The sequence below is a fragment of the Phragmites australis genome, chromosome 2 (assembly GCF_958298935.1).
Source record: "Phragmites australis chromosome 2, lpPhrAust1.1, whole genome shotgun sequence".
NCBI lineage: Eukaryota > Viridiplantae > Streptophyta > Magnoliopsida > Poales > Poaceae > Phragmites > Phragmites australis.
The window spans coordinates 35,204,236-35,228,957 of NC_084922.1; the positions used below are offsets into that span (position 1 = coordinate 35,204,236).

The window sequence follows — 24,722 nt, forward strand, 5'->3', positions numbered from 1 at the left end:
AAGAAAGAGCACATCAAACTTTTCTGTTACACCGGAATGGATACTGAATGAATGTGCAGTACAAATGGGTAACAATGAATCGATACTGAATGGAGTCGTCTACTCTACGCTAATGGGCAACTTTGATCTGTGTCACCCTGCATTGTAATGACATCGGAGATTATGCAGCTGTAAGGCTGTGTTTATGCTCCTTCTGAAAAATTTAGTAATTTTATTTGCCACAGTGAAATCTCTCTTAATTTGTATTATTTATAGCTTCAAGTGGATCCAATCGAACTGCGACTTGAAGGCAAACCTGAAATGTGCCAGACACGCTACAGTCACGGCTAAAGAAAAGGGAGGCTATAGCAAAATCCAGAAAAGAAAGAAACATTCAGGGATGCAGAGAGTGAAGGCATTTTAGGATTATTCCCGATGCTTCAGGAAGTGATGTCTGAGACCAGTACAAGGGAAGGAAAGGCTTCAGCTTTCTTAACACCTTCTAGAATGACAATCACTCAAAGGCCAATTTCGTTAACTGCATCAAACTGCCTAGAATGATAGTTCGCTTTGTAACATAATAAATCTAGTAACACACAATCCAATGCTACTAAATGGAAAGCCTCCAGCAAACAACTACAGAAGATCTCTAAAGAACAGATTGTATTAGTTCAAATTTTGCAATGGAAGGGACCGTCTAAGGTCAGTGGTAAACTATAGAGAAGAGAACACCAAGTGGCAAAACGGAACAATCCTGCATAGGTCATTCCAAACATTTATTCATTCAAACACTTAGACCATAATTTATTATTCATATTACATGATACAGATAAAGTACAAGGAATAGCTCTATCCACTTGGACCTATAATCAAAAGAGCCTCCAGACCTAGTACTACAAGATATGATGATTGCGCCATACCATGTTCACCAACCACAGTTCAAAAATACGCAGGAATAGAATTCACGGCAATGATAAAGAAGAAAGCAGTTCTGAGGTTTAATTGAACATAAGCTCAGATCTTAGCATTGAATTTCTTCTGGAGAACATCCATGACAGAACCAAAGTCAGCCTTCACACTGATCGGTGGATTAGCATACTGGCACAACATGTCCTTGATGTTTTTGTCATGGTAGTCGATCTTTGACTGTGTGAACTTGAGTCCATGCGCTGTACTAACAACCACTGTACAGTCATTAGGCCCAATTATACGCTGATCCCGGAGCTTAAACAGAGCAGCAAGTGCAACCCCAGTATGTGGGCAAGCAAACATCCCAGTGCGGTCAGCAAGCGCCATTGCATCCATGAGCTCCTCCTCTGTAGCTTCTTCTACAATACCATCAGTTGCCTTCAGTGCGACCACCGCACGGTCAACAGATACCGGATCACCAATCTGTATCGCAGATGCAAATGTAGTTTCAGCAACAAGTGGCTGGAACTCAGCCCACCCTGACTTGTAATACTGGTACAAAGGATTTGCGTTTGCAGCCTGTGCACAGACAAGTCGCGGCACACGATCAACAAGTCCAAGAACACGGCACATCTCAAATCCCTTGTAGAACGCATAGATATTCCCAAGATTGCCTCCTGGAACAATGACCCAATCCGGCACCTGCCAATTGAACTGCTGCAATATCTCAATGGCCGCAGTCTTCTGCCCCTCGAGCCGAAGCGAGTTAAGCGAATTGGCAAGGTAAATTGGCAGCTCCGCAGTCACCTCCCGGATGAGCCGCATGCAGCCATCAAAGTCCGTATCGAGCGAGAGCACGGTGGCACCGTTGGCGATCGGCTGGATGAGCTGCTGCAGCGAGATGCGGTCGGCGGGCAGGAACACAATGGCGGGGATGCCCGCGGCGGCGCAGTATGCGGAGAGCGCGGCGGATGTGTCACCTGTGGAGGCGCAACCCACGCCGGCGATGGGGCGCGAGAGCGACTTGCGGCGAAGGCGGTTGACCTGGCTGGCGAGCACGGTCATGCCGAGGTCCTTGAAGGAGCCGGTGTGGGAGATGCCGCAGTGCTTGACCCAGAGGTCGTTCATCCCGCCGAGGTGTTCGCGGCCGAGGCGCTCGGCCCAGAAGAGGTTGGAGTTACCCTCGAAGAGGGAGACGATGTGGTCGGAGTCGATCTCCGGGAGCACGAACTCCTTCTTGGACCAGACGCCGGAGCCGTAGGGCCAGGCGGTGCGGCCGACGCGGGAGTCAAAGAGGTCGCGCCAGTAGGAGCCCGGGAAGCGCGCGAGCGCCTCCATGTCGTGGCGGACGTCGAGGAGGCCGCCGGAGCTGGAACGGTAGACGACCTCGTCGAGCGAGTAGCGCTCGTTGGGGTCGCCGCCGGGGGTCGGGGGGAACGGCTCGTACCATGCTGAGAAGTCGTTGGCGGGGCCGCGGAGGCGCGCCGCCTCCTCGCGGATGTTCTCCTCCGCGGGGCGGCGGTGCTTTGTGGCCGTCGTGGAGGAGGCGGCGGCGGCGTCGGAGGCAGCGCAGCGCGGGAGGCGGAGGTGGGAGCCGGGGAAGGGCCTGTGGCCGGAGCAGCTGCGTGAGTTGGGGCGGGAGAAGAGGAGGGAGAGGGAGGAGGCGGCCGCGGCGGAGCTGGTCGCCATGGTGCGGTGAGGTCTGGCGGCGCGGCGGCGAGATGGGAGGGGGAGGGGGAAGTGATTAGTGGGTGACGTGGAGGAGGGTTTAGGCTTTAGGGAAGGGAAGTCTAATCGGTCGATCGATCTGGACGTTAATTGGCGGCAAGTGGTTGATGGCTCTGACAGGTGGGGCCAGGAGGGCAGTGGGCCGTTGCATCTGTTGGCCCTCCTGTGGGCTCTAGCTGAAGTGAAGACTGGTTGAGCTCAACGCCTCCATTGCTCAAGGGTCGTGTAGCATCCTAACCCCATGCGACACGGATGAGCAAGCTGCCCAGTGCTAATTTTAGTTAGCAATTACGTTGTTTTCGCATGCTTTTCAGTTAGCATCACATATCCTTTTTGGAAAGCAAACGAGCATCGCGGATTTGGAACGTGGAGAGTCGAGAGCGAGAGGACGAGCATTGCAGATAGATTTTGGATGGATATAGTACGGGCTCGAGGAAACGACAAGGGGTCCAGGCTCACTGCCACCACAGATGGTCATATACTCATATCGGAGGGATGTGATGGTGCATAGCATATTCCCGTCAGCTCCTATCCGGATTGCAATAATATCCCGTGCCTCTAACCAGAACCTGAAGGCTGTCAAAAACTGTGAACCCCGCAAGAACACGGGGAGAGTACAAACAGTTTTGCTGAATTCAGTGGGTACATGGCACTGTGTATGCACAAGCAAGATTGCTGCAAGGACATACAAATTTAGACGAAGGCACTCTTAAGCCTCTTTGACAGAACTGCAATTTTTGAACTATAAGGATCAGATTTCTCAAAGTTTCAAAAATAGAAGCTACAAATGTAAGAGACAAGCCAGTATAGTGTACATAAGAGTGCCGTCAGATCATGAATTCATAGTACCTGAATTGCTCGTATAAATACCATGCTTGAATGAACACTTCAGTCGCCAGGATTTTCTTGCAACAAAAACGCCCACCAGGAAAGTATTTGGATGAACCGAAGCTGACTGCATTGTGATGTACTGGAATTACTGCCTCAAATGAATCTATTCAGTGTACAAATAAATTGAACAGCACATAATCTATTTAACATTTCAGATGCTTGTGATGTATTCACGTAAGTCGCGCTCTTGTTGAATCCTTCAAGTAACATTATTTGTACTGCCTCCAAGCCCCTATGGAACGCGAAATCAAGCTGCATACAGAAATCACTTTTGTTACCCTGACTTTTTAAACATTGATCAATATAGAGTACTAAACTTTGAAAAGTTATGTGCTGTTCAATTGAAAGGTGTTCTAACTGAAATATCTCCAAGGCATTCTAGAGAAAACCTCTTCTTCCTCTTTCTTGTTGAAAGGCTGGAGAACAAAATTCGCAGGATCCATCTTCCCAGGTGGTCGTCCAATGCCTGCAAAATACCATCACAGGAATGTTTCAGACTTTGCGACTGAAGAGAAGAGAGAGGTGTCATACCAATTCTTAGACGTGGAAAATCACGACTTTGTTTCAAATGGTTGATGATGCTTCTCATCCTGTACATGGTGGAGAAATGGTTAAGAACAGCAAAAAGCTCATCTCCAAACAACAACTGCAAAGGGAAGAACTAAATGAATCAATATTGTCCAGGTTCTTTCTTTTTTGAAGAGAAAGAGGGAGAAATAAAACTAGAAATGAACACATTACCAAAGTTTTCCTGCTGGATTTGTAAGAGCTAAGCGCCTTATAATCAGTTTTAAACATCAATACAGAAATGCATTATAACATGTCCAGATAAAGGAAAAAGGATATGCTCAAAATATCATTCTCTTAGGTGAACTTGAGAGTACATAACAATTATGTGCCTCCAAAATCATGAGGCCTCCAGCATATAGTGTATAACAAAGAACACTGAAATATTGACTTGAGCATACATGACTAGATGTCCAAAAAGAGGTAGAAGGAAAACAAGAGTACCCATTATGACCGCCATGTCCACCCTTCGGCAGTAGACGCATTTGTGCAAGGGTAAATCCAGATCATCATACATCTGCGGAGAAGAAAAGAGTGAAGTAAGAATCAGATTATACTGATCTGTGATAAAAAGCAGCTGCTGAAGAAAAACATTTCTCAGGACGACTTGATTAAGTGGTATCTTGAAATACGAAACCAGCTGCCTGACCTGTATAACTCAGCATATGTCAAAAAAGATATAAAGAAGGAACAATAGTATCCAAGGTTGTTTGGAATCATTATACTTACAGAATCACCGCTTGCATTCATAAAAGTTTGCGGCTTGGCAAGCATGATAGGGGCATCACCAATACGACCTGCACAATAACAAAACATACAGAATTTCAAACAAGTAACAATGCATCTATTCACATTCGGTATTCAGGCATAGTATGATAGTATCTCCTAAGCATATAGCCTTTTCTCTAGGAAAATACTAAAGAAACCACAAAGAAATTGTTGTAAAACAATTCTTGTAAGTTGCAACACATTTGGCTGAAAAAGTAAACAAGCGAAAATTGAGGACGAAAATTTAGCTCCGGCAAATATTCAATTAAGATAGCATCCCAGCCTTTATGACAAAATGAACCATGCAACGAAACATACTTGGTGTGGATATTACCTTTTCCAACCATTGCCTTGAACTGCATACTGCTGAGGGATATACCCTCAGCTTCTGCTATAACATCGATCATCTCGAATCCAACCTGTGAATAATCAGATATGACCACAACTCCAATAAAGAGATATTGTACACTAGAGTTTTGAGAAACAGAATCATTATGAAAAACTCAATTTTATGTGTTCTAATTCTGCTCCACAGAAATGAGCTTAAAAGCATAGCAACCTTAAAACACGATATAAATTATAAATTTCTCTGCTAGCAAAGTGAATCTTCTTCTCACTTCTATGTCGTGCATCTTAATGTTTCGATCTCATTCCGTATAGAGCAAGTACCTATCGAAGGCCATCAAGAACACTGAAATTATAACAGAAATCAGGCTTATGATCTCAGATTTGCCTACCCTGTTTCTACATCTTTAAAACATATTAGTTGTGGATACATACATCTTCGAAAGTTAAAGCGTGCAACTTTTTGCCGTAAAACTCAAACATTTATCAATTCGATGACCCATAGTAACTAGAGCAAACGAACCCACAGCCCCACCGTGCAAGTGCAAAACGGCAGGTTTCACGACTAACAGGGCTGGTCAGGCGGCTTACGTTGTCGCGAGTCCCCTGGTGCACCTTACCAGGGTTCCCGAGCCCGATGAACAGCCACGGCTTCCGCGCGGCGCCGTCGCCCGCGACCGCGGCTGACGAGGAGGCGGCCCGGAAGGCGGAGGCGGGCAAGCATCTGGGCTTTGCACGGGGGAGTGAGAGGAGCGGGGAGGGAAGGCGGGAAGCTGAGGCGCCGGAGAGCAGCCGCATCACCGCCGCCGCGGCCACGAGATTGAGAAAGTTTCGGACGGGGCGGACCGGAATTGTCGTACTGGGCCGAAATTTCGTTACAAACCTCGAAACCGAGACACATGATCAATTTTGGACATATTATTAAGAAAAAATTGATTTAATGATATTTATTTATCGTTTTTTCAAAATCTACTATTGAACTGAGCTGGTACACTTAAATACAATTAAAAGATCATATCGTTTAGAAATCTATCATTCCATCAAAATTGGGTGTTACCAAATGAAAGTTGGACCATTTTGCCCTTGTTCTGTTCCATCTGAATGAAAAATCATGGACCTCCTTCTCCGTTCTCCCTTCTATCGATCCCCTTCTCCGTTCCCTTCTCCTTCCATTGATTAGCTAAAACTCATGTTGCCTTACGATAAAGAGTCTTCGATCTTGAACGGGATAGATGCATAGTAGTTATGATGCATCATACCTATGACCAGAGGTAGTGTTGGGGTGGTGGCCACCAAGACCAGACCCCTGGTGAGGATGAGTAGAGTGGTGGCCTTGAGGCCCAAACGTTGCCTCCGTAGAGGATGCCCCCAGGTGCGTGGTGGCCGACGTTCCCTATCCAGGCGATGGCGCGAGAGATGGTTCTTCCGCCAATTTTGCCCTGGATCCATGCTGGGACTGCATTTGCTCCACTTGAGCCCGCAATTCCGCAATGCTCGACTGCAGACCCTCCACACTTGTCTCCATGTGAGGCTTCCATTGCTCGAAATCGCCCTTGACGACCTTCAGTTCCTCCACTGAAGCTCGCACTTCCGCCATAGCTTGATGATTCTGTGCGATCCCCATGTTCATCTCCTTCAACATGGCAACGAGTTTCGCGTGCTGTTCATCTGTCTTCATCCCAATCTGCAATCGGGTTCTGTGGTGGTGCGACGCCAGAATCGAAGGCTCTGATTACCAATTGTTACCAAACTACCAACTAGAACGAGATGTGGATGGGTTCCGAGCAGCAGTTGCACGCTGCGCTCAACGAGTTCCTTCTATTTATGTTCTGTTCTTCGCCGCCGCTTACGAACGCGTAACCACTCCTTAATACATCAGCGTTCTCTCCAAGCAAAACCACAGTACCACACACGCAAACTCACGTCTAGGCCTCACTTCAACACACCACCCAGTAGCCTAAGTCCTCCACTCCGGCCCATAATACTTTGAGTTGGGCTTTATCCTTCGCCTGACCTCCTTTAGCTCTTCAGCTGGCGCACTCGCCTCAGACTCCTGCCAGTCTGGAGTAGTCATCATCGCCGGTGCTCCAGGGCCGGTGACAATGCTTCAACTGGTAAAGCATCAAGGAGGAGCGACGTGTTCATGCTGCTCGAAGTCATCCCGGGGAAGAAGCCCACCGACACCATGTTGGCCGAAGAACTGAGCCTCAGAGAGTGGGTCAGCCAAGCATTCCCATGGAGGCTTGCTGATGTCGTGGATCCTGACATCTTTCTAAACGAGGAGGTAACAAGCAGTGGAAATATCCAAGATGACGTGGTCATCACGGGAAGACTCTCCCAACGGTTCCATCTGCCTAGCGCAGATACTAGACTTGGGGTTGCAGTGCTAGCTCGCAGGACTCGCCGGAGGAGAGGATGGCGATGAAGGATGTGGCTGCCAAGCTCGAGCGGATTAAGGACTGTTTGAGATCCTATGCTAAAAAATTGACAAATGCATAAGTAACGTAATTCTGAAATTGGCAACAAAAACACAAAACATTTTATCATTTTATGTGATTATGTGCATGCGATGAGTTGCTTGATATACTCGTTGTAGCATAGTTACAGATAATGTGCATGTACATGTTGATATGCATATGGTAGCATGATAATTGTGTTTTATTTTATACAATATACTCGTGTGAACAGTGTTGTTGTACTGATAGATATGAGTTAAGTTTGTAAAATTTATGCTCGGAATTATATGTTAGTTTTATTTATGTGCAGATATTGTTTTGAGGACGAATATAGCTGGTGATAGGATCGGGACTAGATTCGAAGAGGAACCGAGATCAAAACAATCATGAGGTCAGACCAGATATCTGAACTAGAAAACGATGCACATAAAAATAATCACACTATAAAACGTACATAGAAGTTATACAGACTATAATGGGATAGAAATGATTCGAGACGATACAGTCTGGCGTCGAAGATTTTTTTATTCCATAGTACATGTGTATGTACATTGGAATAAAGAGAGAGAGCATTGTGCATGCATGGCAATGTGTGTTGTGCATGCATGGCTTTGTGCTAGCTACTGATGGCGCTGACAGAGGCATGCATGCATGCAAATTGGTGCTAGCAGTAGAGCAGCAGCAGGTGGCACTCGGCCTATGGCTGTTTTGCCTGTGGTGTGCGCATGCGGCCCATGTGCTTGGTCTGCAGGTGGAGGCTCATATGTGTGGGAAGCTGACCGGAGGCCCATGGAGACCGTGGCTCACGCGGGTTGAAGGCTGGCGAGTTTTTTTTTTTAATATTTTTTTATTAAAAAATTAAATAAATATATTTCTAATAAAAAAAATTTGTAAAACTAGACGCCTACCGTCCTCTTAGGGAGCGTTAAGGGTCTTACCACCTCCTGAGAGGGCGGTAAGCAGTCTCATAGACTCTTACCGCACTTTCAGCGGCGGGTAGGCTTACAGCCTGCGGTAAGCGCAGTACATGATCAGTAATCCGCGATAAACAGTACTCTGAAGTTCAATTTTCACTCCTATTTTCTCTATTCAAAATAGTGATGTTCTGTTGCTCTAAAAATTCTAATTTTTTTATGTGTTTCATAATTCATATGCAACCCATTTTAATTAAATTCACCAAAAAATTTTGTGTAGAATTTAAACTAAAATTCTCAAAAAAGGCTACTTTTATAACTTCTAGCAATTGTTAGTGCCTCAAATAAATTTCTAAAAAACTGGTAAAATTCACTAATATTCTTCTTATATGATGAGATAATTTCTAAAATTATTTTTAGCAGTAGGTTTATATATGTTTGAATTCAAATTAAGTTAAAAGAAGAATATCACATGAAATTATAAAAATACATATAAATGGTGCATTACAAAGGAATCCACTTTTTTACCATATAATATAGGTCTGAAAATAATTTTAGAAATTATCACATCATATAAGAAGACTATTAGTGAATTTTACCAGATTTTTTTAAAAATTATTTGATCCCTAACAATTGCTAGAAGTTATAAAAGTAGCCTTTTTTTTGGAGAATTTTAGTTTAAATTCTATACAGGATTTTTTAGTGAATTCAATTAAAATGGGTTGCACATGAATTATGGAACATGTAAAAAAAATTTAGAATTTTTGGAGCAACAGAACATCACTATTTTGAATAGAGAAGATAAGGGTGAAAATTTAACTCTAGAGTACTGTTCATCGCGGATTACTGTGCCTAGTTTTGTAATTGTTTTGATCAGTAATTTATTTATTTAATCTTTTAATCGAAAAAATATAAAAATAAAAAAAGGTGCAGGCTGCCCATTTGGCTGGAGGAGTGCTGGGCTCGGTTGCTGGCTTCGGCCTGTGAGCGCGAGGTGGCCAGTCCCGACAGCAGCGGCAGCTGGTCCGGCAGTGTGTTGCGCAGGCCCAGGCGGGAGTCCTTGGCCTAGTCAGTGGCTGAGTTTGGAGTCGGTTTGCTACCGTTGCTATGCTACTGTTGTGAGAGATTAGATGAGTTCAATCTAGGTTTCGTGAGTGATATCTTGTGAACTTATCTAGATAATGAAGATTAAAGTTTAGCAAATTTTTATATATGTTCATTGCTTTCGTTGATTCGTAGTGATTTCGGTGAATCAAGAAGTTTGATTGATCAAATTTTTATAATTCTTGCCATATTTGTGTTTGTATTTTCGTCATAATCTGCTTGAGAATTTTATATTTTTAAATTGAATATTTTCATATGATTATCTAGTTTCTACAATAAAATTTGAGAACAATTTGAGGATAATTTAACGGTTAGATTTTTCTGAGCATCGTTTTTAGTGAAGTGATAGATGTCTGTCCTGAACTAAATTTTACGAATAAATTCAATATTTGATTAAAATGATTTAAAATTTAAATTTAGCTTTCATAATCATTCACCCTTTTTATAGAGTAATCTGCGCATATTCTCTATCCTTATGATCCGGTCTCAAGATTCCCTCATGTGGTCAAGTTCAGTGTTCAATCCTCGTGATGTGACATTAAATAAGTTGTGACGTTTCAAGAGGGGCTTACTGTGTACGTCACCTCCCTTGCAAATCAAATCCTGCCGGCTTTCAGGCAAAGAACTTCGACATAATATGATGGTGATGAACCGCATCAAAATTTATTTTCATATTTTTAAGGGGCCACGAAGTAGTTTCAGCTGTAACGAACCCAAAAAGCAAAACAAAACAGCACAGGTCATACGTAACCCACCACAACACCAGTGGCACACCCTCCACCGTATACAAAGATAAATTTAGTTACCGGATCTGAATGGCCCTTCGGTTGACTACACTGACTCCAAAGCAACAGAACAGAGAAATGGTTCGGCAAGGCAGAAAGCAACCATCATCAACTTGCATCGTTCTATATGGTCCCTCAATAATGTGTCAAAATAATGTGCCAAGTTGCAGAGTCCACATGTTAGCTGTGATGTGAAACGGCGTGCCAGTGTGCACGAATCAGAAGGCATGCCAACCTATGAGGATCAGCATAATCAGGGCTCCTTTTGTTCCTGTCATCAGTACATGCCAAATGAACGAGCGAGCGCTTAGCTCGACGGTAGAAGCTCCAGTTGTGAGCCGAACCAACGCACGTTCGAGCTCTGCTCGAGGCGTGCGTTTCGTACTGGGGATTTATTCCTCAAAATCTGCAGGTGTTCGATGATTAAAATAATTTCCGAGCCCTCCAGTCCGGCGTAGCGCTACAGAAAGGATTACGACATGCTCGTCGTCTTCGGGATTCTCGGTAGTCTCGGTGATCTCCAGAAGGACGCCTCCTCCTCCAAAGCTGTGTAGGGGTAGGTCTGGGTGTGTGTGCGCGTAGGGTGGGTGGGTGGGTGGGTGAGTGAGTGTGCGTGCGCGCATGTAGTCAGGTGTACCACCTTCCCAGTAGGGGGAGTGAAATCAAAAAAAAAAAAAAAAAAAGTACATGCCAAATGATCTCAAATTGGGATGTTACCATTTTAACTCTCCCTCCTGACCGGCTTCAGAAATCGAAATCGGTAGCAGACTAGCAGTGGATATAGTTTCTTGGCTCCCTCAGAACACAATTTTGCAGTCACTTGTTATCTTGTATCACTAGCACCAGAACAGCATAATCTGGCGAAGCACTCAGCAGAAAATAAAATAGGTGATTTTCCTGCTAATTTTCCAAGAAGCCACGCAAGTTAGTTTCTAAATGAAAAAACATATAACCAGCATATCTCGGATTCTTTTGGATCAAATATATGCAATAATATGGGGTAAAATAAAGAGGCCTAATTCAGGGACAGGTTGTTGCTTGCTAGTTGCTACGTCCAAAAGCTGTTTTGGAAGGAAGTTCTTATTTCCAACAAGCAGCAGCGTTGGAAGTTCTTATTTCCAACAATTATTCAACTGCGCACATGCTATTCCTCGTAAGAAAAGATCCAATTGCGCCACTTGCACCAATTGCACACCGAAAACTGCTTATAAAAAGGCACAATATCAAATTTAGTCCCTAAACTTTACTAAGAGGTTCAAATTAGTCTTCGAACTATCAAATCGGCTAGTTTAGTCCTTAACTTTGCTAAGAGACTCAAATTAGTCTTTGAATTATCAAATCGGCTAGTTTAGTCCCTGAAGTATCTATTTCTGGTCAAAAATGTCATTACTCCTACGTGAAATGTCCATTATACCCTTGCTTCATTATGAAATGTCAATGTGTACATATGTGTTTGTAAATTGATCTTAAATTCAGTAGAGCAAACCATCAGCCAGGAGAATTCAGGATCAATTTATAAACACACATGTTCATATGGATAATATAATTTGTATTGTTGGCATACCGGAAATAATAGTTAATTATGTAGATGTTGGTACTTCCTTTCGACCTGATATATTTCATATTTGACCCAATTTACCGTGAGATGCCCTTGATTTCAAAAAATATATTAGATCTATTATTTTAGTATAACAAAGTTAAAAAGAGCCACCTCATTCGCTCTTAAAGCTTAGAAATTACCATGTTAATCGGTAAAAAAGAGAAAAATATACGCTGTAGATTTTGATAGGCCATGATCATAACGGTTTAGATTCACCACTTGTTCAAATTTGGACTTCAAGGCATCAGTGCTCCAGTATATGTCAAATGGGAGCCTAGATGAATGGTTGTTCTCTAGTAACCGGCGTGGGCTAGGATTGGTCCAGAGGGTGAACATCATGTGGATGTGGCACTGGCGATGGCTTACTATACCTTCACCATGAACACTTTCAGGTAGTCCTGCATTGTGACCTGAAGCCAAGCAACGTATTGCTTGATGAAGGTATGACGGCTTGTGTGGCTGATTTCGGCATCGCAAGGTTACTACTGGGAGACGACACTTCCATAGTTTCGAGGAACATGCATGGAACGATAGGCTATATGGCACCAGGCACTTGTTTGCTGATCAAAAATTCATCTCTTGTTTGCGCTGCCATTGCTAATTCTGCTATATTTTCCTTTGCTATAGCTATAACAGAGTACGGTTCAACCGGTAAAGCATCAAGGAGGAGCGACGTGTTCATGCTGCTCGAAGTCATCACGGGGAAGAAGCCCACTGACACCATCTTCACCGAAGAACTGAGCCTCAGACAGTGAGTCAGCCAAGCATTCCCATGGAGGCTTGCTGATGTCGTGGATCACAGGACATCTTTCTAAACGAGGAGGCAACAAGCAGTGGAGATATCCAAGAAGACGATTGGTCATCACGGGAAGACTCTCCCAACGGTTGGAGCTGCCAGCGCAGATAGCCGGAGAGGATGGCGATGAAGGATGTGGCTGCCAAGCTCGAGCGGATTAAGGAGTGTCTATCATCCTCCAGATGATCCGGTCTGCAACTGAAGGCAGCAGCATTTCTCAAGATTCACTCAAGTAGTCAAGTTCTAATTGTTCAATCCTCGTGGCATGACATTAAAAAATTTCATTTGATATTTGTAAGGGACCACGAAGTAGTTTCAGCTGTAACGAACCCAAGAAACACAACAAAATAGCACAGGTCATACATAACCCACTGTTGTAATATGTGCGATATAAATAGCATATATATACATATTCCAATAAAGAAATAACACAAGCAGAAAGAAACACATGACAAAAACATGAATATGAGATACATGAATGTCATACCATGAGCACTGAGAATATAAATCATGTATATATATCTGAACTGAACTTGATGAGGTATTAAAATGGCTCTAAGAGTATTCTTGTCAGCTGGCTCTAGATCAATAAGACCATATCCAACCATATTCCCTTCATTTCGTTCTCTTCCCGATTCCCTTCCCCGTTCTCATTTCCTTTATTTCCTCTCATCTCCAACAGCTTCCCTTCGAGGGGAATCGCGAAGGGAATGGAGAGAGAATCCCGTTCTGAAGGGAATGACCCTGGGAATCCCGTCGTGACGGGAACCGTGAAGGGAAACCGTTGGAGCGCTGAAGGGAACGAAAATCCCGTCGTGAAGGGATTTTGGCCCCTGAAGGGAAACCGTTGGAGATGGTCTAAAGATCTGCTCCCAAGCTGACCTATAAGTCATATCACAAATTAAACTAGGACATGAGATCACACCTAGATAACAACCTTGATATACAATTCTCTGAATTCTACAGACTCCTGGACAGAACAACAAAGATATTATCACTGAAAATAAGAATTCAGCACTTAGCCAGCACCTTGCCTTCACAAGACAGACAAACAGAACACTAATACCTCTCTGCACAAGTGACAAAAAGGAAAATAGAAACTATCCCAAGCTACAGATTGCAAAGCAATCTTCACAATGTGCTGAAATAAGAGATAGAAGCCACTCAAGTCCAGGAATACAAGCAAATAGGTAGTGACAGATAACTAAAACAGAATTCCACTAGCAAGAGATCAGAATCCTCATAATAAAAACTGAAAGACCATATCACTGCCTATGCCAATTGCAAACAGAGAATCAAGGTTGTATCTATTGTACTCAACATCTTAATTCAATTTCAATAAAATTTATCATCACTGAGCGATTATACCATGCATCCAACAGTTCAGATCAGGGGAAGAAGAAAGCTCACAGTGTATATGTTGGAATGAGCTGGTGAGTGAGGCAAGGCACGGCACAGATGCCGTCCCAGAAATCCAACTACCCGCCGTTGCCGCCGGAGGGAGGGATGATGGAGATACAGTACCTCGACCGCACAGCCTCTGCAGTGCGGGCGAACCTCGGCAGCGCAGCTCCGAACACCAATAGGTTTCCTCCCAGTGCTGTAAAAGCTTCGGCCAAATCACGGTTGGAGCCCAAGCTCCCAACCACCAAAGCTCTAATCACAGAGGGAAGAGAGGGGAGACAAAAAACTGTGAGATGCCCAAGATTTCTCATCCGCCGAATCAAAGCCCAGCATCACTAGAAAAAGGGGGATGGCAGGCGGCTGACTCACGGCACAAAGGAGCCAACCTCCGAACCCTACGCGCGTACCTCCTCATCGGGGCGCATTTGACGGCCAACGCCAGCCAGGAGCACGCCCAGCAGAGCTCTGAGCGCGAGATGCCCGGAGAGGCTGTTGCAGCCGCCGCCGCCCTCTCCCCCGAAGGGGGTTTTTCTTTTTTCCTACACCCAGTCAGCCGACAACCTATTAGGGCACACCAGCCACTGGCTTGGGCCCAAAACCAGACGAAGGCCCAGTTGCAGCTGAAATTCGACCCAGAGAAGCAAAAATCACATTAAAATTTCTAAAGAATATACAACAGTCCCCACCAAATTTTAATGTTGGTAAAGTTCGGTTTTACATACAGGAATTGAGTAAAGTGTACCTTTCGGGTTTGAACACAATACCTAATCATATAGAGTTTAGCTCGAACAGACAGAGGAGGACTAAACCTTGATCCTCTATCTTGGTGTAAGAGCTTCCATCCATACAACACCCTGTACTAGGCTGCTAAGCCTTTAGCTCTCGGTTTGGACGTTATGGTCATGTCCGAGTACCTTTGATTCATGAGTGCCACTCAGAGAAGTACCCGACTTCTCTGTGATTGCGACCACACAATCATACTCACATAGGTGAATTCTCCTAGATGTCCTGTAGAATGACATCTATTGCCATTCGGCACTGAATTCATTAAGAGTTAGCAGCTCACCCTCTCCTACAGAAGAGCATAGCAGCAAATGGGATCGATTTGCTCTTATATCCACACAGCTTGTTTTCCTAGAGCCTAGTTCACGGGATCTCCGATCTCCTAGGGTAGGTTACTGCCGGTGTGAACCTTATCATAGGGTAATAATCCCATTCCTCTTGACGCCGCTTGAATGACTGTTTTAGCCATTCCTTTTGTGAAAGGATCCACAAGGTTCCTTTCGGACTGAATATAATCCACAACGATTATACCCGTCTCTAATGCATGCCTAAGCGACTTGAGTCGCCGTTTTATGTGCTTCGAAGACTTCATATTGTCCTTCCTACTCTTCACCTTAACCAGAACGGTTTGGTTATCGCAGTAGGTGAGAACAGCCGGAATTGGTTTATCCAATATCGGCAGGTCAGAAAGGAGTTCTCTAATCCATTCTGCTTCTACGGCTGCTGAGTCTAGCGCCACTAGCTCAGCCTCCATCGTGGAGCGAGTAAGGATGGTCTGCTTAGATGACCTCCAAGACACTGCTCCGCCTGCTAGAGTGAAAACATATCCACTCGTGGCCTTCATATCATCCGAATCACTGATCCAGTTTGAATCACTGAATCCCTCTATGACTGCAGGATGGCCAGAATAGTGAATTGCAAGGTTCTTTGTCCCCTTTAGATATTTGAGTATCCTCTCCAGTGCTATCTAATGATCATCTCCTGGGTTGGACGTATAACGACTCAACCTGCATACTGCATATGAGATGTCAGGCCTAGTTGCACTGGCCAAGTACATGAGGGAACATATCACCTGTGAATCCTTTAACTGGTCTTTTTCATGGCCTACATTTTTCTTCAGCTTAGCATTTGGATCATAGGGTGTGGCTACAAGCTTACAATCTATCATCCCAAAACGTATAAGCACCTTGTCCACATAATGGGATTAACTGAGTGTTATCCCATTCTCGTCCTTTAGGAGTTTGATGTTTAGAATTACATCAGCTTCTCCCAAATTCTTCATATCGAAGTTCTGAGATAGAAAAGGCTTAGTTTGGTTAATCATTTCCAGGTCTGTCCCAAACAACAATATGTCATCCACGTATAAACATAGAATAACACATCGACCCCCACCATAGCGATAGTACACGCACTTATCGGCTTCATTAACACAGAAGCCGACCAAAGTCAGTGTAGTATCAAACTTGTCATGTCATTGCTTAGGGGCCTGTTTGAGACCATACAAGGATTTGATTAGCCTGCATACTTTACGCTCCTGTCCTGTTACTACAAATCCGTCTGGCTGATGCATATAAATCTCCTCGTCCAGCTCTCCATTGAGGAAAGCGGTCTTGATATCCATCTGATGCACAAGGAGATTATGCGAGGCTGCCAGTGCTAAGAGCACACGGATAGTGGGTAATCTGGCCACAGGAGAATAAGTGTCGAAATAGTCTTCTCCTTCCTTTTGCGTAAAACCCTTAGCCACTAATCGGGTCTTGTACTTTTCTATGGTACCATTGGATCTGTGCTTTCTCTTGAAAATCCATTTGCAGCTGATCGGCTTGTAGCCAATTGGGAGGTCTGCTAACTCCCAGGTTCCGTTAGTGATAATCGAATCCATCTCACTACGAACTGCTTTCTTCTAGTACTCCGCTTCTGGAGAAGCGTATGCTTCTGAAAGGTTTCGTGGTTCATCATCCACGACATAGGTGACAAAATCATTTCTCAATGATTTGCCAGTTCTTTGCCTCTTGCTCCTCCTAAGTTCCAGATCAGGAACCGTGTCATCAACACTCTGAGGAACGTGGTCATTGTCTAAAAGATCATGGGAAACAGTCTCCTTCGCTCGCAAAGGAAAGATGTGCTCAAAGAATGTCGCATCCCGAGACTCCATTATTGTGTTAACGGCAATGTCTGAGACCTCAGAATGGACCACTAGGAATCTATAGGTAGTGCTCTGGTGTGCATACCCTAGGAAGACACAGTCAACAGTCTTTGGTCCTAGTTTCCTTTTCTTCGGCAGGGGAACATGAACTTTAGCTAAGCAACCCCAGGTGCGAAGAAAGGACAGATTCGGTTTCCTCCTCTTCCATCCTTCATAAGGGGTTACCTCACGATTCCGAGGAGCGACCCTGTTCAGGACATAGTTAACTGTGAGAACAGCCTCACCCCACCATGAGTTAGCCATACCAGAACTTTGTAACAAGGTGTTAACCAAGTCACAAATTATTCGGTTCTTTCTTTTGGCTACTCTGTTGGCCTGTGGTGAGTATGGTGGCGTAAATTCATGGATTATACCACTTTCTTCACAGAATTCAGAGAAATCCCTGGGAATATATTCCCCACCTCTGTCCGACCTCAATCTTTTTATTGTCTTTTCCAGCTGGTTTTCCACCTCGGCCTTATAGATCTTAAAGTATTCTAATGCTTCATCCTTTGTTCTCAGCAAATAGATATAGCAGAACCTAGTTGCATCATCTATGAGAGTAAAGAAGTATCTTTTGCCACTCTTGGTTAATATTCCATTCATTTCACAAAGATCAGAATGGACCAGCTCAAGTGGCGAGGTGCTTCTCCCCTCGACCGTATGGAACGGTTTACGGGGCTGCTTTGCTTGCACACACACCTCACACTTATGGCTCTTATCATACTTATATGAGGGAATAAGATCCATCTTACTCAAACGCACAATTGCTTCATTATTAACATGACATAAGCGAGAATGCTAAATATCAGTTCTTATTAGAATAAGAAGAATAGAAAATATTTGCAGAGCTATCAAGAATAGAAATGCAAAACATGCTTCCGCAATCATAACCTTTCCCTACAAACGACCCACACCTGGTCATCACTACTTTATTCGACTCGAAGACTAATTTTATTCCTTGTCGGCACATCATCAATCCACTGAGTAGATTGCGGGTCATGGCAGGCACAAATAGTATGTCCTTCAGGACAAGAGTTTTGCCGGAAGTCAGCTTCAGGCTCACTTGACCTGCTCCACGCACTATTGCCGAGACCCCGTTCCCCATCAGTACGGATCCACCGTCTGCACCCTGTAAAGAAGTGAAACACGTCTGATCAGCACAGATATGCCTTGTAGCACCTGTATCAACCCACCAACTAACTAGTGAGTTTGCCATAAAGGCCTCAGGTACATACCCACTAGTGGAGTCACCTTTGCCGGTATCATCAGTCGTTGCAACCGTCACATGAACTTGGGCTTTGGCTGCCTTTTGCTGCTCAGGTGTCGGCCCCTTGCCCTTACGATCATGACATCTGTTGGCCTTATGATCCAACCCACCGCAGACGTAGCAGACAATCTCAGGCTTCTTCTTCTTCTTCATAGTATTAGTCTTCGATCCAGAAAAACCAGGCTTGGCCTTCTCTTTCTTCACATTCTTCCCAGGATGGTTCTTGTGCTCAACAAGATTAGCTTGAGTAGGCGCCTTTGCCCCACCGTAGCCTACCTTTGACTTCTCTTCGACATTTATAGCAGCAATGAGCTCATTAAGAGTCAATCGCTGCTTTAAGTGCCGACGTGCAGTGACAAAATCACGCCAAGAAGTAGGCAGCTTGGCCAGAATGGCATTAACCTGAAAGTTCTCCGGGAGGACGCAACCATATTGGCCTAAATCACGCACGATCAGCTATAACTCATGAATTTGTTCCATAACTGATCTGCCATCTCCCATACGAAAGTTCAGGTAGCTTGCCACCATGAAGGACTCATTGCCATTATCGCTTTCAGCATACTTGTCATTCAGCTCCGTCCACACCTTCCGTGCTTCCCCGAATCCCACGTAGACGTCGAAGAGCTTGTTTGACAGAACGGCCAGGAGACGTGCTAGGGCTGAGGCATTTGCTTTCTCCTAACGGGCCCTTAACGCGTCGAGACGCATTCTTTTGACCTTGTCTAGCACAGCTTCCCCTTGAGGAACGGGTGGCTCTTCGGTGAGGACCCAGAATAATCCGAGCTCCATCAACCATAGCCTCGTCCGGGCCTGCCAGCGCTTAAAGCCGGTTCCATCGAAGCTCTTAGGCTTAATCGCGTCTGAGGACGACGGTGGTGGAGCAAAAGAGCTAGAGCTAGCCATCACAGAAGCATTTGGATTTCTGGATTGTTGTAATATGTGCGATATAAATAGCATATATATACATATTCCAATAAAGAAATAACACAAGCAGAAGGAAACACATGACAAAAACATGAATATGAGATACATGACTGTCATACCATGAACACTGAGAATATATATCTAAACTGAACTTGATGAGGTATTAAAATGGCTCTCAAAGTATTCTTGTTAGCTGCCTCCAGATCAATAAAGATCTGCTCCCAAGCTGACCTATAAGTCATATCACAAATTAAACTAGGACATGAGATCACACCTAGATAATAACCTTGATATACAATTCTCTGAATTCTACAGACTCCTGGACAGAACAACAAAGATATTATCACTGAAAATCAGAATTCAGCACTTAGCCAGCACCTTGCCTTCACAAGACAGACAAACAGAACACTAATACCTCTCTGCACAAGTGATAGAAAGGAAAATAGAAACTGTCCCAAGCTATAGATTGCAAAGCAATCTTCACAATGTGCTGAAATCAGAGATAGAAGCCACTCAAGTCCAGGAATACAAGCAAATAGGCAGTGACAGATAACTAAAACAGAATTCCACTAGCAAGAGATCAGAATCCTCATAATAAAAACTGAAAGACCATATCACTGCCTATGCCAATTGCAAACAGAGAATCAAGGTTGTATCTATTGTACTCAACATCCTAATTCAATTTCAATGAAATTTATCATCACTGAGCGATTATACCATGCATCCAACAGTTCAGATCAGGGGAAGAAGAAAGCTCACAGTGTATATGTTGGAATGAGCTGGTGAGTGAGGCAAGGCACGGCACAGATGCCGCAGTCCCAAAAATCCAACCACCCGCCGTTGCCGCCGGAGGGAGGGATGACGGAGATACAGTACCTCAACCGCACAGCCTTTGCAGTGCGGGCGAACCTCGGCAACGCAGCTCCAAACACCAACAGGTTTCCTCCCAGTGCCACAAAAGCTTCGGCCAAATCACGGTTGGAGCCCAAGCTCCCAACCACCAAAGCTCAAATCACAGAGGGAAGAGAGGGGAGATAGAAAACTGTGAGATGCCCAAGATTTCTCATCCGCCGAATCAAAGCCCAGCATCACTAGAAAAAGGGGGATGGCAGGCGGCTGACTCACGGCACAGAGGAGCCAACCTCCGAACCCTACGCGCGTACCTCCTCATCGGGGCGCATCTGACGGCCAGCGCCAGCCAAGAGCACGCCCAGCAGAGCTCTGAGCGCGAGATGCCCGGAGAGGCTGTTGCAGCCGCCGCCACCCTCTCCCCCAAAGGGGATTTTTCTTTTTCCTACACCCAATCAGCCGGCAACCTATTAGGGCACACCAGCCATGGGCTTGGGCCCAAAACCAGACGATGGCCCAGTTGCAGCTGAAATTCGACCCAGAGAAGCAAAAATCACATTAAAATTTCTAAAGAATATACAACACCCACCACAACACCAGTGGCACACCCTCCACCGTATACAAAGAGAAATTTAGTTACTGGATCTGAATGGCCCTTCGGTTGACTACATTGACTCCAAAGCAACAGAACAGTGAAATGGTCCGGCAAGGCAGAAAGCAACCATCATCAACTTGCATCGTTCTATATGGTCACCCTCAATAATGTGTCAAAATAATGTGCCAAGTTGCAGAGTCCACATGTTAGCTGTGATGTGAAATGGCGTGCCAGTGTGCACGAATCAGAACGCGTGCCAACCTATCAGGATCCATAATCAGTGCTTCTGTCGAGAACGGGCTCGTAGCCCAGTGGTAGCGAGCTCCGGTGGAGCGCTCCCCGCCCGAGTTTGATCCCTGGGATCGGACTCGGATGTCTCACCGGGATTTATTCTCAAAAATAAATTTGCAGGTATCCTCAGACGTCTATGGACCACAAAGGGAGGCGACGCGCCCGTCGCTAGCGGAGCTGGAATCTTCGTGAATCTCTGGTAGACGTGTGTTGGTATAGGTTCTAGTTCTAGCGTGTGCTCTAGGGGTGTGTTGGTGTGTGTAGTGTGCGTTGTGTTCGGGCGTTCGTTCAGATACTACAACTTGTCCCCTAGATCTGAGGAATAAAAAAAAAATCAGTGCTTCTGTCATCAGCACATGCCAAATGATCTTGAATTGGGATATTACCAGTTCACCGATCCCTCCTGGCCTGCTCCAGATGCCAAAATTCAGTAGCGGTTGTATGGTTTCTTGGTCCCTGTAGTACACAATATTGCAGCAACTCGCTCTTGCTATTTTGTATCAGTAGCACCAGAGCAGCATTATCGGGCGAAGCACTCAGCAGAAAATGAAGTAGGTGATTTCCCTGCTGAAAATTTTCCAAGAAGCCATGCAAGTAGTTTCTAAATGAAAAATAAAATTACCGGCACATGTTCAATTCTTTTGTATCAGACATATCCAATATATGGGCTAAAATAAGGAGTGTAATCCACGGATAGGGTGCTTGCTTGTTGCTACGTCTGAAAGCTGTTTCTTGGAAGGAAGTTCTTGTTTCCAAGAAGCAGCAGCGTGTGATTTAAGCTCTAAAATTGGAAAAGAAGTTAACCGACGGCACTTTCATTCATACCTTTGGAACGTATGTACGTAAAAAGGCAACTAACTGACCGTATTCAATTGGGACATGCCATTTCTCATGGAGAGAGAGAGAGAGAGAGAGAGAGAGAGAGAGAGAGAGAGAGAGAGAGAGAGAGAGAGAGAGAGACTGCGGCAAGTCGGCTTCAGCTCCCCCAAAACTGCTATAAACAAGCAGTCAAAAACACTGCACATCCATACTCTCCATCAATCTTCGGTTCTCCACCAACATGGCTTTCTTCTTCATCCGCATGGTGCTCCTAACCTTACTGGCTGCGACATGTGCCACCACACTCACCGCACCACCCAATTCCACAGACCTCGCTGCGCTCCTCGCCTTCAAAGCACAGGTCAAGGACCCCCTTGGCATCCTTGCCAGCAACTGGACTGCCACTGCATCCTTCTGCTCGTGGGCTGGGGTATCATGTGACCGCAGGCAGCGCGTCACCGGTCTTGAGTTCAACGACGTGCCACTGCAGGGCAGCATCGCGCCACAGCTTGGCAACCTCTCCTTCCTCTCGGGCCTTGTCCTCAGGAACACCAGCATCATGGGTTCCATGCCAAATGAGCTTGGCAGTCTGCCCTGGCTCCGAAATATTGATCTTTCATACAACAGCTTGTCAGGTACAATCCCCCGCATCCTTGGCAACCTCACTAGGCTCGAGATGCTTGATCTTGCTAGGAACAACTTCTTTGGGGGTATTCCACATGAGTTGCAAAATTTGCACAGCCTTCAGTTAATAAGATTGCTAGGTAATGACCTCAGCGGAGCAATTCCGCAGGGCCTGTTCAACAACACACCCAATTTAAAAACATTACATCTTGGGTCGAATAGGCTGACAGGAGCGATTCCTGGTAGCGTCATCTCGCTGTCAAAGCTGGAGTTGCTAGTCCTAGAACGCAATCTTCTATCAGGACCCATGCCGCCTGCTATCTTCAATATGTCCCAGCTTCAAGGAGTATATGTCTCACGGAACAATCTCTCAGGTTTGATTTCTGAAAACGAGAGTTTTCACCTACCTATGCTGACAGCTCTCTCCCTCGGTGAGAACCACTTCATTGGTCCGATCCCTTTGGGACTCTCTGCATGTAAGAGCCTTGAGACTCTCTCCCTTGCTGTGAATAATTTCACTGGTTCTGTGCCGTCATGGCTAGCAACACTGCCAAGCCTCACCAAAATATACTTGTCAACCAATGACCTCACTGGAAAGATCCCAATTGAGCTGAGCAACCATACTGGGCTTCTGGGCCTAGACCTCAGTGAGAACAATCTAGAAGGGGAAATCCCCCCAGAACTGGGACAGTTGAGAAATCTCAGGTTTCTAAGCTTTGCAAACAACCAAATAACTGGTGTCATTCCAGAATCCATAGGCAATCTATCTAACCTTACCCAAATAGACCTATTCGGAAACAGGTTGACTGGACCAGTGCCAATGTCATTTAGAAACTTGCTGAACCTCCGTCGCATTTTTATCGACGGGAACCAACTCAGTGGGGATCTAGATTTCCTGGCTGCACTATCCAAATGCAGGAGCATGACTACCATTGGCATGTCAAACAATGCATTCGTAGGGAGGCTACCACCCTACATGGGAAACCTTAGCACAGTGCTTGAAAATTTCGTAGCAGATAACAATAAGATCACTGGAAGCATCCCTAGTACATTGGCCAATCTTAGCAACCTATTGCAACTGTCCCTCAGTGGAAACAACCTGACTGGGAATATCCCTGCATCAATCACTGCAATGAACAATCTCCAAGAACTCAACCTCTCCAACAACAGTTTGTCTGGCACCATTCCAGTAGAAATCAGTGGATTAACAAGACTAGTTAGGTTGCATCTTGATGGCAATAAACTAGTCGGTTCCATTCCAAGCAGTGTCGGTAGCCTAAGCCAGCTGCAAGTTATGGCATTATCCAAAAACTCACTGTCTTCTACCATTCCAATAAGCCTGTGGCACCTTCAGAAACTTCTTGAGCTTGATCTGTCACAGAACTCTTTGAGTGGTTCCCTACCTGCTAATGTTGGAAAACTGACAGCAATTACCAAGATGGATTTATCAGGCAACCAGCTATCAGGTGGCATCCCGATTTCCTTTCAAGAACTCCGCATGATGATCTATCTGAATCTATCCAGAAATATATTCCAAGGATCAATACCAGATTCACTAGGAAAGTTGCTCAGTATTGAGGAATTGGACCTCTCCTCCAATGCGCTTTCTGGTGCCATTCCGAAGTCCTTGGCCAATCTCACATACCTTGCCAACCTGAATCTTTCTTTCAACAGACTAGAGGGGCAGATACCAGAAGGAGGCGTGTTCTCAAATATCACCCTCAAATCATTGATGGGCAACAATGCACTCTGTGGACTTCCACACCAAGGAATAGCACCATGCCAGGAGAACGCTCACTCAAGGTCAAAAAAACTGCTCTTAAAAGTCATAGTACCTGCAGTGGTGGCACTTTTTATTTCAGCCTCTTGCTTGTTCGTGTTGGTTTCAAGAAAGATACATAATAGAGGAAAGATATCATTACCCTCAGCTACAGACTTGCTGAAGTACCAGTTGATCTCATACCACGAAGTTGTCCGTGCAACCAGTAACTTCAGTGATGATAACCTGCTAGGGGCTGGAACCTTTGGTAAAGTCTTCAAAGGTCAGCTAGATGATGCATCTTTCATTGCAATAAAGGTACTCAACATGCAGTATGAATATGCTTCCAAGAGCTTTGACACAGAGTGTCGTGCACT

General features: G+C 45.0%; 2 protein-coding genes and 2 pseudogenes across 2 annotated transcripts in view; 2 read left to right on the forward strand and 2 right to left on the reverse strand.

Moving 5' to 3' along the window:
* Positions 1 to 715: 715 nt before the first annotated feature.
* LOC133908534 (threonine synthase, chloroplastic-like) lies at positions 716 to 2,849 on the reverse strand. The gene has a single exon (XM_062350601.1). The coding sequence runs from the start codon at positions 2,575 to 2,577 to the stop codon at positions 994 to 996; it is 1,584 nt and encodes a 527-aa protein (XP_062206585.1). The 5' UTR covers positions 2,578 to 2,849; the 3' UTR covers positions 716 to 993.
* Positions 2,850 to 3,413: 564 nt separating this feature from the next.
* LOC133910035 (peptidyl-tRNA hydrolase, mitochondrial-like) lies at positions 3,414 to 6,038 on the reverse strand (annotated as a pseudogene).
* A 4,887-nt stretch (positions 6,039 to 10,925) lies between these two features.
* Positions 10,926 to 12,861, forward strand: LOC133906140 (probable LRR receptor-like serine/threonine-protein kinase At3g47570; annotated as a pseudogene).
* A 9,165-nt stretch (positions 12,862 to 22,026) lies between these two features.
* LOC133908536 (probable LRR receptor-like serine/threonine-protein kinase At3g47570) overlaps positions 22,027 to 24,722 on the forward strand; it is a 4,050-nt gene continuing 1,354 nt past the window's right edge. Inside the window, exon 1 of the mRNA XM_062350602.1 lies at positions 22,027 to 24,722. This exon is cut by the window's right edge and continues 368 nt beyond it. Within this exon, the coding sequence (XP_062206586.1) occupies positions 22,204 to 24,722 (2,519 nt within the window). The 5' untranslated portion in view covers positions 22,027 to 22,203.